The sequence below is a fragment of the Drosophila novamexicana genome, unplaced genomic scaffold (assembly GCF_003285875.2).
Source record: "Drosophila novamexicana strain 15010-1031.04,08,12 unplaced genomic scaffold, DnovRS2.1 tig00000485-arrow-pilon, whole genome shotgun sequence".
NCBI classification, from domain to species: domain Eukaryota; kingdom Metazoa; phylum Arthropoda; class Insecta; order Diptera; family Drosophilidae; genus Drosophila; species Drosophila novamexicana.
Genome location: NW_020824808.1, coordinates 1,806,100 through 1,823,830, shown reverse-complemented (window position 1 = coordinate 1,823,830; position 17,731 = coordinate 1,806,100). Strand labels below are relative to the sequence as shown.

Below are 17,731 nucleotides of genomic sequence, written 5' to 3'. Positions count from 1 at the left end.
TATTTAATGTAAACGATATTTTTAAGCGCTAAAATTTAAAAAATTTCAAACTTCTCGCTCTTGATTGAATACCGAATATACACATTGAAGAAGCCTTCTCCTGTTTCTTACATAGATTGTCACAAAACCGGCATACCTTATTGTCGGGGTATGAAAAATATATTGTTAAGAAGAGCTCCAAATCATTTTATTACAATAATATAAATACGGAACTTGAATGCTTAAACATGTTTTAGAACCGAACGTTATTATCGTACGTAAATACTGCACTCCAAGCTCTTAAATTGAGCATAACTTTTAGCCCAACTGTTATTAATAATTATTAACTATTTTTTAACTACTATGAAAGCAAACTTAGAGAGAGCGAGAGCGAGAGAGTGAGAGCGCGATTAAAGCGGAACACAGTTTGAAAGCATCTGGATATCAGCTGAGATTGATCGATACTGATCTTATTTTTCTAATCTCTTCCGTCACATAATTCGCCTATCTGAGTGTCTTTTGTTTAGTTGTTTTCATCGCTTTGCCAAAACCGTTGCATATTTTGTAAAGATAAGCGGAGAGTCGAGCGCCTGAGGTCTGATTAACGAGTAGAGAAATCGTGACAAATTGCAAATTATTATGCATTTCTCACAAGTGAACCGCCCTTCAGTTAGTTGTTGCAGTTCGTAGCGCAACGTTCGTCTCTCGGTTCCGTTTCAGTATTAAATGCTTAACAAATTTCACGCCTAAATGGTGCAAAAATCATGGAATCTGCCCAATGTAGGCAGCTTGGAGCCGGGCCCGGCCGGTGCACCGTGTCGCCTATTGGGCTCGGTGCGTCTCACCTACACGCTGTGCGCCTTTCTCACCAATGTCCTGCACATGGGCATGCGCAATATGCTTGGCCTGATCATATTACGCATGGTGAAGGCGCATTCGGAGGATGCACTGCTTCAGGCTGCTGCTTCCCATAAGCTGGACAATGTTACTGTCACGCCCAGCTGTGGCAGCGGCGTGTGGCAGCAACACAGTTACGATGTTGTCCAGGCAAGTTTGGCTGGCATTTGATTGTCCTAACTCTGACACTTTTTCGATTTGCAGTCGGGCGATCTGCCCTGGAGCCGCAGCCAGGCGCTTACATTTCCCGGCGTATTTTACTATGGCTACGTTATTGCCCTGCCACTGGCTGGACGCCTGACCGATCGTTTTGGTGGCAAAATGCTGTTTATTAACTCGCTGACGCTGCAAGCCTTAGCATACATTGTGCTACCCTCGATGGCTTATTATAGCTATGCCGCTGCTGTCACTACTTTGGTACTTTCCGGCATTTTTGCGGTGAGCCTATACATAATATATAAAACTGTGCGTCGTGATTGATCGACTGATTGATAAGAGCTAGGAAACTTTAGAGAATTTCACTTGCATCTGTAGAAATTTGCTGAAAGATTATCCGATCGCCGTCAAACTAGTTTTTAAAGTTTTTTCTGAAAATAGATTTCAGACGTGCTTTGTACTTTTCGCAGCAAACAACCCTTTCCTGGGTGAAAAATGTAGGCCAATAGTTAGATAAACGAAGTTTCGGGTTCAAGATCGTTTTTGTGAAAAAAAAAAACAATGAAATGTTTCACACTTTTCACAAAATCCATTCCTCTTTTGTGGAAACGGTGGACAGAGATTTTGTGGGTAACGTTTCGGGCTGAAACTCTTATCAAATGGGGCGAAGTTTCAAATTTAACTTATTAATTTCCAAGATTTACAATAAATACGTTTGTTTCGCCGTTTTTGAAAATATCATCCACCACAGTGGAAAATTGGCAGAAAACGCTTCTTAAAACTTTTGTACCTTCCCATCAACATATTTATGCGATTATCGAAGATTTATGGGATATGTTTTAAGCTTTCCGAAAAATGGATCAATGTGGAAGTTTGGCGTCTTTAATTTGAAGTTTCTTTCTTCTAGTTGTTAAGCTTTTGTCATGCACAGGGCACACGCACGTCAAAGCTTCGACAGCTTTAAGCTCTTGAGTGCAACACACGCATACTTGCCTAAACGCCCACTAATACATATGCATTGCTTTATATTCAACATCGTAGGGCTGTGGCACACCGCCTTTGTATCAACTGTTTGTTACCTGGGCACATCCCACGGAGCGCACCTCGATGCTCTCCTTCGCCTATAGCGGCCTGATTGTGGGTTCAATTGGCATATACCCGCTGGCCAGTTATCTTAGCGATTTTGGCTGGACAGTACCATTCTATGTGCTTGGCAGTGTCTCCATGCTGTATGGCCTAAGTTGTAATTGGCTTATTTATAATAGCTTGGAACAGCATCCACGGCTGACAGCTGAAGAGCGTGAGTATTTGCAGCAGTTTGCGCAAAAGCCACAGGTGAGTAGTTGCTGATTGACTGATTGAACGATTGACCTATATTATCTGATTTGGTGCAGCATTTACGCATACCCTGGCGATCGCTGTTGACCTCTTTGCCCGTCTATGCTTTTGTCCTCACCCATGTCTTCCACAATTATACCTTTCTGGTATTATCGCTAGTAATGCCACGATTCATGCGTGAGGCCATGCAGTTTAATCTGAAAGAGGTGAGTAATAAGAATCTAAAGCTTAAAAGCTTCACAAATCTACTCACATATCAGCAAATTCTCAACAAGGGTATTCAACCTTCGGCGTGCAGAAGATAAAGGTTTTTTGTTAGTAAAGACCTAAGACGTCTCTTATATTTAGTCTATTATTATTTAACTTGTTTAACACAAATTTAACTTAAGGTTCATTTAAAGTATTTGTAACTTAATCGTTTTGAAACTTATCTTACTTACAGATTGGACTACTATCTTCGGCACCTTTTATCGGCTCCCTGCTTTCGAAAGTAATATGTGTTTTCAGTTGTTCTTATTTAGAGAGACGATTGTTTGCCAATCTCAGCTGCCTGCGTCGAGTTTTATACACTGTCTGTAAGCATATAACAAGAAGAATTCAATTGAACCTTTGGTCAAATTATGAATTATACCCTGAACCCATTAAAAATGGGTAAAACGGGTATAATGTATTTCTGTAAATGTGGGTAACAGGCAGAAGAAAGCATTTCGACCCCATAACGTATATATATTCCTGATGAGAATCAATAGTCTAGCTAGCCATGTCCGTTTGTCTGTGCGTCCGTCTGTCCGCCCGTCTGTCCGCCCGCCTGTCCGGCCGTCTGTCCGCCCGCCTGTCCGCCCGTCTGTCCGTATGAAATTTGGAATGCTTTTGATAATTTGTCCCGTTTCCAGTTAATCAAATAAAATCCAATATCTAAATCCTGTTTTTTTTAGAAAATCTCGTAAATTATAAGAGCTAGAGACACCAAATGTTTCAAGTAGCTTCTTGAGTATATATTATTTAAATATCTTTCGGTTTGTAACTATTGCCATTTATTCTTTTATCACAATAGGTTCCGGTGTAACAATAATTTTAATTGGTATCATCATAATCGCGAGCTGTGAGCAAAAGACACTCGTTTTTCTTATCTTTGTGCTGTTGGGATCTACCACGGATATGGGCTTTAGTGGCGGCTACTGGCCTACTTTATTGTACTTTGCGCCTTCTTTTGCTGGTCTGATTTCAGGACTGGCCAACTGCCTTGGCCACATGTCCGGATTTGTGGCTCCCCATGTCATAGCCAAATTTGTGCATACCGTAAGTCCCCACCACATAGACATCTAATCCCATAGTGATGTTCTATAATTATTTTTCAGGGCATCAAGTCCGAGTGGAATTGTGTCTTACTAACGTTGATCCTTTTTAATGCACTGGCTATAATTGTGTTTGGCCTTTGCAGTAGCACAGCATTACAGCCATGGGATCCTCGTAGCCAGACGTCGACATCTCCAACAAATGCCAACAATTCTACTCGAGAAACGCCAAATTAGGAAAATCCACAGACATAGTCAATAATTTAATGTACATATTTTTTAATCCGTCCAAAGTTTTGCGTTTTTGTATTATGTTAGCGTATATTTGCAATATAATTTGGTCATTGTTTTTAACTTTCTCTTTTTCACATTTTATTTTTGTCACTTAAAATTATACCTTAAAATAGAATAAAAAGCGATATGCGCGTCAGTATAAAAAACAACAACAACCATGGATCAATAATTGTGAATGACTTTATTATTTTGTTTAAAAAAAGAAAATCTGATAAAAATTGTGAAAGTCCGTTAAGCTTTCTGATTGTATCAGCAATATGTCATGTGGATTAACCCCCATTACTGCACTTACTCGCTAGACTCTTTCAACATATTATATTAGAGGCATTAAGAGTCTTATATTGACTGCAGCTATTATAGTTTTTATTGACCCCTTCTAAGTGCTTAGCCAAATAATCCAAGGAAGTATTTACAAAATAATGTATAAGAATTTTATTAGATTATTACCTGTTTTTCGCTCTCCCTTCTCTTTTATTTTTATACGCGAAATTGTTTGAATTGCGCGCTTTGTATTGTGTGTCAAAAATTAATCGATTAACCAGCCAACATTTGACAGATGCCCATAAGCTCACATATCGACATATCGATTCTATAAAGTGTTGCTAAAATAACTATCGATGTACTCAACTAAATCCAAACAGCTGTACAAAATTAATCGTCTGTCAGTTTTTGTTTTATAAATCATTTTCGATTCGTTTGCTTGACGTTCATGGACGTGTTTCCGCACACAGCATTTGAATTGGTTTCGCAATAGAAAAATTTGCGTGTTTTCTATCTGGATGCAACAATAAATTGTCAGTGTCTCCCTTTATACTTTTGCAATACAAAATTCTCAGTGGAAGATCAACAAACAGAACATAGACTTCAATTTGGCAGCTCTTCAAGTAAAATTGCAAAGTGAGTACAAAAAATGAATCAGCTCTTGCGCCCAAAAAAACAACAACCATCAATTGCTTTAACTATTTAGTTAGTTTTTATAAATACACTGTTTTGCGTGCATCGAAAGGCGGAAACATAGGGCAGGTGGCGCAGCTAAATGTTTCCTGATTTGTAATTGCGGGCTTTTTAGCATTTCCTCAAATGAATGCTTCTTGACAAATCAATAAACGCTAAAATGTCGACGCCGTCGAGCGATGACGTTTGCCCGGTTTGGCTGCCATTTAGATTAAGTCCCTGGGTAGAGTATTTTATGCTACGTGCTATTGTTTATAACCAGATTTTTGTTGGCGACGTAATTACAGACAAAAAGAAAATAAAGCACGAATATTAATTCTTTTGTCGAATGTTTTAAGCTTTTCGAAACACTTGTTACCTTGAGTGCACCGTGTTGTTTTAACTGCTTGCGCCGAGTTGAGGGAGGTTCATTCATTCGTGTGTATTAGTGTGCGTGCGTGTGTCTGCATATGTATTTAGTATATAAAAAGTGATCGTTTAAAATTATATGCCCACAAGCCATATATATGCATGCATGTGCTGTTGGGTTCATGAAGCAAATACATTTGAATTTTTTCGCAATATGGCAACTGTAGCAAGAGCAACACTTGTATATGTGTGAGTGTGCATTTGTGTGTTGTGCTTGTGCTTATGTGCGGGGCCGCACGTTCACACATACATTGTCTCTCGCACACTGCGAGCTATTTGTTTGGCGCTTTAAAAAAAACTAACTACGCCCATGAAGCAAGCAACGCGATGTCCGATCCGATCCGTATACATGTACATACATATATGTACATATGTATTTGTTGTCTTATTGCGTTTTGCATAAATTCAAGACGTCGTCATAGTCAAATTTATTTTTAGTTTGCTTTTGTTCGTTAGTTGTTTGTGTTCACGTCCCAAACAGGTGATAACGGCGTACCAATAAACCATTAAATATATTATGCTGATATACACACAAATACCACTCAATAATACTTTGATACCGCTTATCAAAAATACATGTGAATATGTGTTATACATATGCACATGTATGCCAGTTGTTTATAAACAATTGCCTTTGGTTTCTTGTGTTTGTGCTTCTCTTCTCTTTTGCTTAGTCATTCTGTTTTATTTTAAAAATATTTTAAGCATTGCGACGACCCCGCAGCGCAAAAAAACTGATTTCGCTCACATAAACGAAAAAATTGCGCAAAAAGAAAAGAGAAAATGTTCGTTTACTTGTTGCGTTTTTATAAAAACATTCATACATATGTTAGGTATATGCATTTGTATTTAAATTCGCTTAAGTGGTGCGGTTTTTTCTTTTGTTTATCTAAACTAAACGATTGTTAAATGTGTCAAACCGGTTTCGAGAAGAACGACGCAACAGCTTCTTGCCGGTACAAAACAAGCGTACATACACACGGTCCTCATACATACATACCTGGACGGTACCATATCTTATATACATATATGTGTATTTGTATATAGACAGTTGCAGTTTAACAAATAATAACAATGTTCGGTAAATATATTCATTAATATGTTTGTTTTGTCAAAATACTAAAAACGTTTTCAAGAGTTACTTAATCTTACAAATGAAGTAGACGCTTTTGAAAAGATTCCTTGTGGAGGTTGAGCTATTATTTTTCCCCCAGCTGTAAATATATATATATATATATAAGTGCGTAAAAAATACTAAAGTTGAGCAAATGTAAAAACAAGCAGTAGGATGTGTATGTACGCACGTATATATTTATATATATTCCTGACCGAGTTGGCTACATTGCAATGTTGACTCGCCTTTTAATATATACTTGTGATTATATACAAAAATAAACGCTGATAATGAAAATTTAGTACAACTTTTTCCCCTCACTTTAAATGAACGAAAAGCGGCCTTTCTATGCGATTCTCATGAACTGTAATGTAAATTTAGCAATGAAAAACTGTAGTTTCCTTTAATATTTTTGACTCCTTCTCAATCTCGGTTCAATTGCCTACATCGTAGTAGAGAACTCAGTGTACATTGGTAACTTCTCCTCTATCTGTCTCTTTCCACCACTCTCTCAAAATCCCTAGCAATCTCTCAATCGTTACTACTCTGCGATATTTCATTTATTATAAATTAAGAGTACCTCGTAGTCGAGAACTTGATCCGCGTATTTACTGGCTTTCAAGAGCAATAATTAATGATTCTCTTTGCAGCACTACCATGTTGTTAAAAGTACCATCTGTTGATTGGACGGATCAAATAGTTTACGTGGTGGACGACGACGAATCACTGTCTGACTTTGACGATGAGCCAGATTTCTCAGAATATATGTGGATGGAGAACGAGGAGGAATTCGACAAGAACGTAAGTCTCAGAAAACTTAGCCAATACAGTAGAGTTCGAGTTTTGATTAATTCCTATGGCATCTGCAGGAATTGCAACGTCTGGAGGAAGAGGAAATTATGCAAGAGTGCTTTGAGGCCATGATCGAGGATGAGCTTGAAGAGCAAATCAATGAATGGGAAAAGGCAAAGTACGAAAAAAGAAGAAAAAATAAATACAATAGATAGTTGAAAATAAACGCTACTTTCTCTATTTGCAGAACGGAAGAACAAAATACAGCCCTATCTGCGCTACCAAAGAGTCAATGTAATGTTGAGAAATCTGTACTAAATCCTATGGCTGACGAATTTGTACCACTCTGCCATCAAATGGATTTTATAGCCTCGTAAGCCCGGCCCCAATAGTCTGAACTATATAACCTCACACATCAGCGCTTTCAGATAAGCGTCTGAAAAGTGACATACCGAGGATATTCCAACATCCCATGCAATACCTTGATAAACGTTTATATATGATATTCACCTCCCATGTCTTACCAAAAAAACACAAAAAAAAAAAAAACAAGCCATTTTTCAAACAGGCAACATGTCAAAAAGTAAAAAAGAATATATAAAACAAAATTGAAGAAATCTACGCGCACATACACACACACGTTATGATATGTACATTAACCAACTCAACCGAAATGCAAACGAATACCATAAACAAAAAAAAAACTTAAATTGATACAACCAAAAAAAAAAAACAAAAAAAAAAACAAATGAAAAAGAAAAAGAAACAAAAATACAATATATATACATAAACAAGTAAAAATGGAGTAAAGCCCGTTAACTTAGAATACTACGAGCATCAAATTTCGCGTTTAACAAGAAAATGTTTGCTATCTCGAGCCAATTATAGACGTGTCGTGCTTAAGCTAGTGAAACTTTCGTATAAACATACAAACAAATGACTTTTTTACACAAAACTAACTGTGAATTGCAACATCTATTTAGAAACCTAAAATTATTATACTTATATATAAATTTCCAGCAAAAGCAAATGTAACAACTACAAGACTCAATTGTGTTTAAATACCAACCCGAATATTTAGCCGTCACTTTGATTAATTGAAATTCTTTTTAAAGACTTTAATTGTAATTAATTTAATGCAAAAGCTCACGACCTAAACTCGCTTTAAGTTTATTGTTTATTGGCCTCTACTTTTTTTTCTTCATTAAATAATTGTTAACTCGTTATACGTTCTGTCTATATTACAAAATAGCGACTTTACCTCCCTTTAACTCGCATACTAGTAATTTGCAGTTGTAAATAAGTAACAAAACTTAAAGAAACAAAAATACTAAGATAATTTGATGTACGTACTAATGTTTAATGACATATATATACATATATATACGTATATGAATGTGTATATGTATATCTAGTATTAATCTAATGCGCTGCAATACATATATTTTTCGTAAAAGTTTAAGTCTAAATTAATTTTTGTCAATTTGCACTAAACGCAAATGCAGAAAAAGTACACAAATTTAATTGAAATTCTACTTTTACTTCTGTTTTCGGATGTAGAAATAAATAGTTTTTGGTTAGTTATAGATAGTAAGGACAGCATTAAAAAGATCTTATTTACGTTATGTGTGATATAAAGATAAAAAAAAAACCAATCAAAAAAAATATAAAAAACTATTTTTAAAATCCAAATAAAAAGAAGTATTATACCATAAGCATGTCTTATTTTATTTTGAATGAATGTCTTATTTTATTATTTTGTGTGTATGATTCAAATGGACATATGTATTCATATGGATAATTAGGAAAAGGATAGCATTTTGGGACTTTCAAACGTCTTGGCTGTTAGTATAAAGGAAAAGTATATTTTTGGCACGTCGAATATCGAATACCCTTGTAGACATTTGCAATACGGCCTTGAGAATATATTATGGACTAGTGAGGCTCTCAAACTCTTCATAAATAATATAGAAGTACGATCTTGAAAATTAATAATTAATGTCGGAGTTTTTCATACAAGAACCTAATTTTCGAAACTGATGATATAGTTTGTATGTATATCACTGTTGATGCTAATTTATAATAAATATGTACTTCATGGGGTCGGAGATGTCTCCTATGTGTTACAAATTTCATGATAAAGCCAAAATACCCTACCCAATGGTATACGGAACCCGTACGAAATAAAACCACTATTTTCAACACTCAACGCAATTGTACTAAATCTGGCAACGCCAAGTCAGGCCGTGCACAAATTAGTGCAATTTAAAACGATACTTATCGAAAAGCAGTCGATAAAACATTGCTGATAGCAAACATGGCGTCGTCGCCAATTTCTGGTTGATTTTGTTGTTAAAGCGAATGCAGAAAATTTTGCAATAAATTGTGTGAAATGTGAAATATTTTGAGTGCAATCAATCAGCGCGCATTGTAGCAACAAGCAGCAGAGCAAGGCAGGCTAAAGAGATGGCTGCGGCTGCTGCAGCAGTGCCAGCTGCAAACACAACTGCGACAACAACACCTGCAAATGCACCTGCAATCGCTTCAAGCGCTAGCGCGGCGCAATTTCGTGAAATACATAAGAATACGTGGTTAAAACGACTGACGGCCGATGGCAAAAAGTTAACCGTAGGTCCCAAGGTAAACAGTTAAACAATTTATCTTGCAGGTTGATAATCAATTGACTTGCAGAAATCAGAGTGCAGCTGGGTGGTATTTTGCGTACACGATGACACCGAAGCACTGCTGGAGGGTTATGCAGAGCCACGCCAGGCGGCAGCCCATATGCCTGAATGGGCTGTATCGCTGCGGGACACGCTGCACATATCACACGCCCTCATACCCAATTCCCATGAGTTTGAATTTGTTGTAACGCTCAGCAATGAGGTGTTGCGCTTTCATGCCGTTTCATGGTAAGTTGCGCTCAATGCTTAATTGCAATTGCGTTAACAATATTTTATTGGCCTACCGCAGGGAGATTATGCAAGAATGGGTGGAAACGTTGCGAGCCAAGCTGCGCGAAATGAAAATTCTATCGCCACGTGAAAACCTATACACAAAGTTACCTGAAGTGCGCGCTCCATTGCTGCCCACACGCGATCCAACATCACCGTTGCCTGCACCACCGCCAGTACCGGCGGCCATAGTGCCAGGCGTGGAGCGTATTCCGGCTCATCAGCATCAATCGGCAGCCGCCAATGAACAGATATCCCGAGCTGCACCCACTGTGGCGCCGGCACCAGTCATAGAAGCTGTCGCAACAACAACAACAGCAGCATTAGTGCCGCCGCCACCGCCGCCCCCAACAACGGCCATGTCTAATACCCTAACACAACATTTGCTCAATATGCTCTCGGATCCGATTAGCACGTACAGCGAACAAATTAACGACACAGCGACGACAGCTGTCGCCGAGGAACAGGAGGACGCTCAACAGCCCCATGCAATTGCAACTGAACTGCCAAGGGAAACTGCAGCTGATTTACATGTGTCCGATGAAGAGTTTCTAACGCCCATATTGCGAAATGGAGTACGCGTGGATGTAGCTGCTGCATCTACGCAGCGCATATCAGCGGGTAAGTGCCCGTGCTCAATTATAGCTCAGCATCAACAATTTAACAATATTTGCAACAAACTTTTTGTTACAGATCAAATCTTAAATTTCGACCAAATGATTCAATGCGAACGTTTAATACCCAGGTAAATGTAGAAAACCCATTACAACCCCTCAGCTAGCTCATCATGGCGTTCTTGCAAGAACTTGAGCACCGTCCGTTTTGCAAGTTTGTCGCCTTTGTAGCTATCCAGAAAGAGCTTTCGCAGCATCATCAGATGGCGCATGGCCACTAGAGACAGCTCTTCCATCCGAGTTGCTTCCTGCATGTTGAGCACCTTTTTGTAGCGTTTGCTCACCTTGGCACGCATTTCATCGTATGCCCTGCCGACCTGATATTGTATTGATAGGCGCGTATAGTAGTCCATGTGGGCGTGCAGTATCCATCCCAACTGCTTATCCAGCTGCTCAAAATGCGTCCGGTCCTGTTGATCTTCACACAGAACAGAGAAAAGCGTCACAAAATAATGTATCGGCTGTACAAAAGTTGGTTCCACAAACAGCTTCAGAGCCGTTACGGCTGAACAGGCAAAAATATGCTTCATATAACCAATCTCCTTACCATACATATTATTATGATTGCGCAGCGTCTCGGCTTTGGCGTAAAAGCTTTGACGACGTTGCAGCAAACTCTCTTTCTCCAACTGCAAGACCTGCAGCTCACCAGACATTGCTGCATTTTGCTCCGCCAACAGCTTATTGGCATTTTCCAGACGTTGCATCACATTCTCTCTGCAGCTAATGCCTGAGGAATGTATACTGATAGGCGAACTATACTCCATGCTGCAGAAACTATCGCAGTCATCATCATCATCATCAACACTTTCCCTTGTATGGTGCAATGCAATGCTCATCTGATGCAGCGTCCGCAGATCCCGATGGCAGCTGCGCGCATCGGTGAATGGATAACTCAGTGTGTTTTGATCGTTGAGCTGCTTGTGCAACAACAGCAACATACAGTTTCGCGCAAACTTCTCCTCGGGCGTGGCATGCTGAAAGATCTTGAACCAACGTGCGCATGTGGACATAATAACATTATTGCGGGGCAACCTTTCCACTATTTGCGTCACGCTGCCCACCTGCTTGACGAATAGCTCGTCCAGCTTTTCATCTGTTAAAGCAAATGTTTCAGTCATTTTTTTTCAAAAATATATTTTATGTATTTGTTTGAACTGACTTTCGGCAACTGTAACGTAAGCCTGACCTGCTAAACTAAGCAAATACGAGCTTTGTAATTCACCTGACGGATCTACAAGAGTATTAAATCTTAAATTAATATCTATAAATATCCAATATCTAACCCCACGCTGCGGACTTGAATTCGAGTCCTTAATGATTGAACTAGTCAAATAACTTATCCTCCAAGAAACATTTACAAAACATATTTGTTCTTTTATTTTGAGGGTTATTAATTATACATGTTTCTTAAAAATGCATCTTTTTTTTCAACTTTAGACCTCAAACATCACGTTCCATGTCGGCAGGCGCCGCTGACAAGTCCAAGAGGCCGCAACGAAAATCCCCGCAGCCCACAGTACAAGCGGCAGTCACTAACTCATCCGCAGTCGAGGAGAATGGGGATAATAATATAACAATTATACAAGTGTCCAACACAACAAATACTACTACAACGACCGAGGCGCAACCGCCTGAACTGCCGCCCAAAAACAAGATAATTGCGGATATATTTCGTTTTCCTGAGATCAATGTAAAAGCCAAGACGAAAACCCAGCAGCAACAACAAAAGCCACAAAACGATTATAAAAGCAACGTACAAATAATTCCGTCCAATTCAAATACGATACAGGTGCTGAGCCAGCCAAGCAGCAGCAGCTGCAGCAATCCCTATACCATACCATTAAACCAGAATGCTTCCAATACGCCAACTTCAAATGCTTCCACGGCAGCAAATGCCAATGCCAATACCACAATGGTTCACGTGCTGCCCAATGTCGAGACAATCGCACCGGCACCAAAGCCCACGGCTACCACTGTGGCGGTCTACGGCACCTGCTATCCGACAGCCAGCGAACCGCTTACGCCTAAGATGTCTAAGAAGATCATACTTAGCGCCAACAGCTCGGGTGTTACGCACATACGCATTAACAATGAACAGACGCTGGACTCAAATGTGATTAGCGGCAATGTGCACTACGAGAAGGTTTTCCTCTCGTCGAGTATTCCCATCAGCAGCTGCAGCAGTAGCCCCAGCACAGCTGTTCGTGAGCAGCGCGCCACGAGTAGCCAAGTAGCCCAAGCCACAGTTCAAACCCCAAGCAATGCTGTTGTCAGCGCGGAAAACAGTCCCGCACTGCCACGTCGTGGCCTTGCCGTGGCCTCGCCCACGCCGAACAGTGAGCGTGCAAGGCCACAACTAACGCGCGGCCTGACTGAGCTGGTCATAAGCTCGCGACCCAGTCGACGCGATTTCCACTACCTAAAGCTACTCAATACGCCGCTCAAAACGAAAACAACTCCAAAGGCCTCCAGCACCAATGCCAACAATAATATTGAGCAGGTTGCTGCTCACTGTACGTCCAGCGCAAGCAATGGAACAAGGGATCAAACTAGCCATGTTGCCGCCAGCACCAACACGGACAGCATCGAGCAGCGCAGGCGCAGCTCCTCCACATCTGATGCGCAGGCGCCGCTACAACGTGGCGCCTCAGTCGGCGCACCCACGCAGTCAAGCAGTCACCGTGGCGCTAACAACAATGAGTTTGTGCCTGGACGCAGTGCAGCAGGAACGGCTGCTTTTCGCATGCAATCTCCGCCACAGGCAACAGCACAGTCGAACAGCAGCAATAAGCGATTGACGCTGCGCGAACAGCAAGTTATGCAACTGCGCCGAGAGATCATGCATCCGGGTGGTGTGCGTCTAAATCTGCGACGCAAGGACTGCGTTGGCTCCATTGCCTGGGTGGATGCCTTCGGGGGCGTCTGGTAAGTAGCTCATATGGCCCCAAAATTAAAATAAAACTATAAATTTGAATTCGAATCATAATCAGGATTGCTGGCTGGAAGCAAAAGGAACATCCGGTGCTCTACAATGCCCTGCACATTGGCGACCAGCTGCTCTCCATTGCGGGCGTTAGCATTAGCAGCGCCGCCGAGGCCAACAAAATAATACGCAATACCAACACGTTATTTGTGAGTATTAAAGTGCGAATATGCACCAGCTAGCAGTTGTTAAACCGCGAACACGCCCAACCTTAAAATACTTGAATTTACTGTAGCGCTTACTTATAGCCTGATTACGTTATTCTTGACATATACTGTAGAAGTGGGCGCGCGTTTTTTTAAATTTATGAAACCTGTCGTTTTTACCGACAGTTAGACGGCGCTTTAAATCGCTTATTCATATCCAAAAAGAAATTTAAAATTTAAAAATTCTTAATAAGATAAATGCTACCGTTTTCAATGAGTTAGTATTCGGTTCGAACTTTCTATTTTTAGGTCGAAGTACTGCTGCGTCGCATACCATTTGGTCGTGCCTATGCCATACGCCGAGATCGCGACGGTCAGTGCTTGGGACTAATACGCGATGGCAATACCTCAACCATAGTGGATGTGGTGCCCAACAGCTTGGCGGCAAGGCATGGATTACCGCCCAAGGTGACTAGCATACAAGCTTTCAATAATTTCTTAACGATAATTCTATTAATTAATTTTGTACAGGCTCAGTCATGCGATGGCAGCACGCTGACTTTTTGGATACTCACGGAAATTAACGGTCGACCGTTAAATCTGTTCTTCAAGGATTTAGAAATACGCGATCGCCTAAATTCGGTGGGCAGGGATATATCGATATTGGTGCAACCGTCGGATTTGATAACCAAATTGAAGAAGCAACTGAAATCGTTGCGCGGCTACAAGGATTATCTAGTACAGTAAAATGTCGGCTACAGCCTCACTTCAAAAGTGGTCGGTTTTAAATAAGTACATATATATATAGGGAGATATATAGCTATGTAGAAACTCGAAACTGTTATACTATGTTATACGTGTATATTTTTGTATAACACTGGGCCAGATAACCATTCCATTTTCCACATAAAAATGCATGTTTACTTAAGCGAACGAAATGCTATATAGTCATCTTTTATATGTAGAGTAACTTTATACTAAAATATATATACAACCAAGCATGAACGGAAATGCATATACATATATTTTTGCAAATTTTATATAAGTAGTTTATATAGAACTCTATATAAATCGGTCACTTTGAGAATATACACGTCAAATTTGTTTGAATATTATAGAAACAAAATTATGAAAATTTACAAAAACAAAAAAAAATGTAAACAATCACAAGTATTTATGCTAATTCGAATACTTTTCAAACATTTTATATTCGTAAATTGAATTGAATATACACATACCATATACACACGCGTATTATACAAAACTGTGCAACTTAGTATCCTTATGTAATATTAGAGTGCCTCTGATTTTGTTTGATATTTTTTATAATGTGTTCTTTATTCGATTAGGTTTTTAATGGCAAAAATAAAAAACATCTATGTAACTTTAAGATGTGATAAACTGAGTACTCAAATTTAGGCAATTTTTAAAAAGATATATTTGTAAATGCTTTTTAATTTGTTTTATACATATATGTCCATATAATTTTTGTGTTAATATTTTGTCAGTATACAATTATTACATTATTACAACATACAAGTATAAATATATTATTATGTAACTTCATTGCAAAAAGTTCATTAAAGCAATTCCATATGCATAAAACCTACTCGCAGACCGTATTCCGTTTGGCCTCATTTACATTCTGCTTCCAGATGCGAAAATTATATACGTTGCTATCCAATGTGGAGTAAATGAAGATTGGCATCGAATTGGTCATGATCCAAATGTTGCCATCCTCATCGATCTGCAAGAAATTTAATTTGTTATTAATAATATATATATAAATGAATTATAAGTATTCTGACCGTTAAATCGCTGGGATAGATCATAGTTTGTTCATTTGATGCCACGGTACCATGGTTTGCCGCCGAGAACGGCTGGTTCGTGTTCCAACAGCCCACACCATTCGTTTGTATTTCAGCATAGAAAATAACACCGGTCTTCGGATCGTAATCATGCATTGTGGATTGCTTATTTTGGCCACGGCTGCCCAGCAAGCGGAAATCGTTGCCATGATCGGAACGCGCCGCATTTGACTCCAGCTGTAGCACACGATTCGAAACGACAAACTCATTATTGCTGGCCATCGCATGGAAGTAGACATCGCGACTGCCATCCGGCTGCTGTGCACCCAATGTTGTGGAAAAGATGCCATCATCCCAGCGGAAAGACTGACCGCCTATGTTCAAATCGCCGGCCACAGGGTCAAAGTTAAAGTAGTTGTGCGCAAAGGACCATATGCGATCTGTCGCCAGGTTATACACATACAGACGGCTATTGACCAGATCTGGAATATAGGCATAAGCCTGACCACACTCCTCGGCCGATTCCATATCAATGGTCAGGCTGGCCAGACCACGACCCGTCTCCACAATGCTTTCCGGTATATCAAAGCGTTTGATTACGCGATCAGTTTTAAGGTCCACTATCCAAATGCTGGGCCGTCTGATTTGCTGCCGATTATCTGGTTAGTGCGAAGATCACAAATTAAATCTACGTTTTTTAAATATAAATTTGACCTTGTCTCACTTGGATACTCCAGCATGCCAGTGTCAATGAACCATAATCTCTGGCAAGCATCCACCGTGGTCCGGTAAACGGAGACCAAATTCTGCGCACTTTTATTAAACTGATTCAATTCGAAGTTGGGATACGCGTAGAGCTTGGGACTGTTCTGTTTGCTATCACGACGCATGTCTATAAAGTTCAAGGTCGACGGAATGCCCACACGTCGTCTGGGCATGGTGAGAAATAGGCGTCCTCGAAAATGTGTAGCGCCCATTGGCACATTGTTGTAGGGTATGTATGGAGCGGCATCGCCATTATTGAAATCGCTGCGCGCGCTAAACCCCTCGGGTATATCACGCGAGGTGAACACCTCACGTTTTGCTCGCACAGGTCTCTCCCGACCATAACGATCTGGGAACACGACTGGCGCTGGTGGGGAAAACACCTCAAAATTAACATCAATACTATGAAAGATATGCACAAAAATGTTGAAAACACTTCCAATGTGTGAATGTGCTCATCAGTTTTTTAGATAGTTTGCAAATAAAATAGAATAGCCGTTTCTATAGAAACTCTGAACTATTGAACTTACAGCTTATGCTGATAAAGATACATGTGTTGTATTGTGATTTACCTGACGGATCCGGGCGTCGACCGTGTTGGCCATCGCCGCGATTGTAGAAATCCATTTGCTTCCATTTGAAGACCTCTATCAGGCCATCTCCATGCACAAAGGTTGGCACGAGCCACAATTGTACGCATAGCAAAAACAACGTTCTTGACATCGTTTTTTTCTTTTTTGTATTCTGATTTTACGTAATTTCAGTCTATTAGCCGGAATTCGAGCTTTCCGTGCCAACGTCTAAGCGACAACTGAGTTAACCGCTGGAGGCAGCAGTGTTTAGTGCTTTGAAATCAAACTGGGAGCATCGCAAACAATTGATAAGACATCATTGGCTGAGAATTGTGCACACAAGCCGGAAACCTGTTTTCTCATATGCTGCATATAAATAAATATATAGGCAACTTGATTCGACATTAAATCGTGCCAAAATGCAGCGGGGTACTTCACTTATTTCAATATTTATTTTAGTCATGTTTCCGGTTTTATCCAGCAAACTTTGAACGTTGAGTTCTTCAATCGTTTTTAGAGTGTTAAGAAAAACATTTAGCTTATTTTGTTTCTCATTAAAATGAGAAAATAAGTTTAGGTTGAATATAACACATACATAT

At 39.8% G+C, this 17,731-nt stretch overlaps 5 protein-coding genes across 6 annotated transcripts; 3 read left to right on the top strand and 2 right to left on the bottom strand.

The window, feature by feature from the left end:
- The first annotated feature begins 658 nt into the window (after positions 1 to 658).
- On the top strand, positions 659 to 4,053 carry LOC115761642 (sialin). Its single transcript, XM_030703475.1, has 7 exons — positions 659 to 1,026; positions 1,081 to 1,314; positions 2,074 to 2,367; positions 2,427 to 2,576; positions 2,813 to 2,945; positions 3,425 to 3,669; positions 3,729 to 4,053. Exons 1-7 carry the CDS (start codon positions 730 to 732, stop codon positions 3,900 to 3,902), a joined length of 1,527 nt encoding a protein of 508 aa, XP_030559335.1. The 5' UTR covers positions 659 to 729; the 3' UTR covers positions 3,903 to 4,053.
- A 583-nt stretch (positions 4,054 to 4,636) lies between these two features.
- Positions 4,637 to 8,880, top strand: LOC115761600 (polyadenylate-binding protein-interacting protein 2). Of its 2 annotated transcripts, XM_030703400.1 has the most exons (4): positions 4,637 to 4,856; positions 7,086 to 7,236; positions 7,305 to 7,405; positions 7,475 to 7,604. In XM_030703400.1, the coding sequence occupies exons 2-4, from the start codon at positions 7,093 to 7,095 to the stop codon at positions 7,602 to 7,604; spliced, it is 375 nt and encodes a 124-aa protein (XP_030559260.1). In that variant the 5' UTR covers positions 4,637 to 4,856; positions 7,086 to 7,092. The 2 variants fall into 2 exon arrangements, with proteins under 2 accessions (XP_030559260.1, XP_030559261.1); XM_030703401.1 differs by lacking the exon at positions 4,637 to 4,856 and having other exon boundaries at positions 7,093 to 7,236; positions 7,475 to 8,880.
- A 672-nt stretch (positions 8,881 to 9,552) lies between these two features.
- LOC115761303 (flocculation protein FLO11) lies at positions 9,553 to 15,326 on the top strand. The gene is made up of 8 exons (XM_030703030.1): positions 9,553 to 9,867; positions 9,919 to 10,139; positions 10,201 to 10,802; positions 10,875 to 10,926; positions 12,296 to 13,783; positions 13,849 to 13,990; positions 14,297 to 14,455; positions 14,519 to 15,326. Exons 1-8 carry the CDS (start codon positions 9,694 to 9,696, stop codon positions 14,732 to 14,734), a joined length of 3,054 nt encoding a protein of 1,017 aa, XP_030558890.1. The 5' UTR covers positions 9,553 to 9,693; the 3' UTR covers positions 14,735 to 15,326.
- On the bottom strand, positions 10,891 to 12,018 carry LOC115761305. Its single transcript, XM_030703032.1, has one exon. It carries the CDS (start codon positions 11,974 to 11,976, stop codon positions 10,945 to 10,947), a length of 1,032 nt encoding a protein of 343 aa, XP_030558892.1. The 5' UTR covers positions 11,977 to 12,018; the 3' UTR covers positions 10,891 to 10,944.
- Positions 15,327 to 15,445: 119 nt separating the features above from the next.
- LOC115761304 (L-dopachrome tautomerase yellow-f2-like) lies at positions 15,446 to 17,372 on the bottom strand. The gene is made up of 4 exons (XM_030703031.1): positions 17,133 to 17,372; positions 16,520 to 16,927; positions 15,796 to 16,454; positions 15,446 to 15,734 (listed from the first exon to the last, which is right to left on the bottom strand). The coding sequence occupies exons 1-4, from the start codon at positions 17,281 to 17,283 to the stop codon at positions 15,594 to 15,596; spliced, it is 1,359 nt and encodes a 452-aa protein (XP_030558891.1). The 5' UTR covers positions 17,284 to 17,372; the 3' UTR covers positions 15,446 to 15,593.
- Between the last annotated feature and the right edge of the window lie 359 nt (positions 17,373 to 17,731).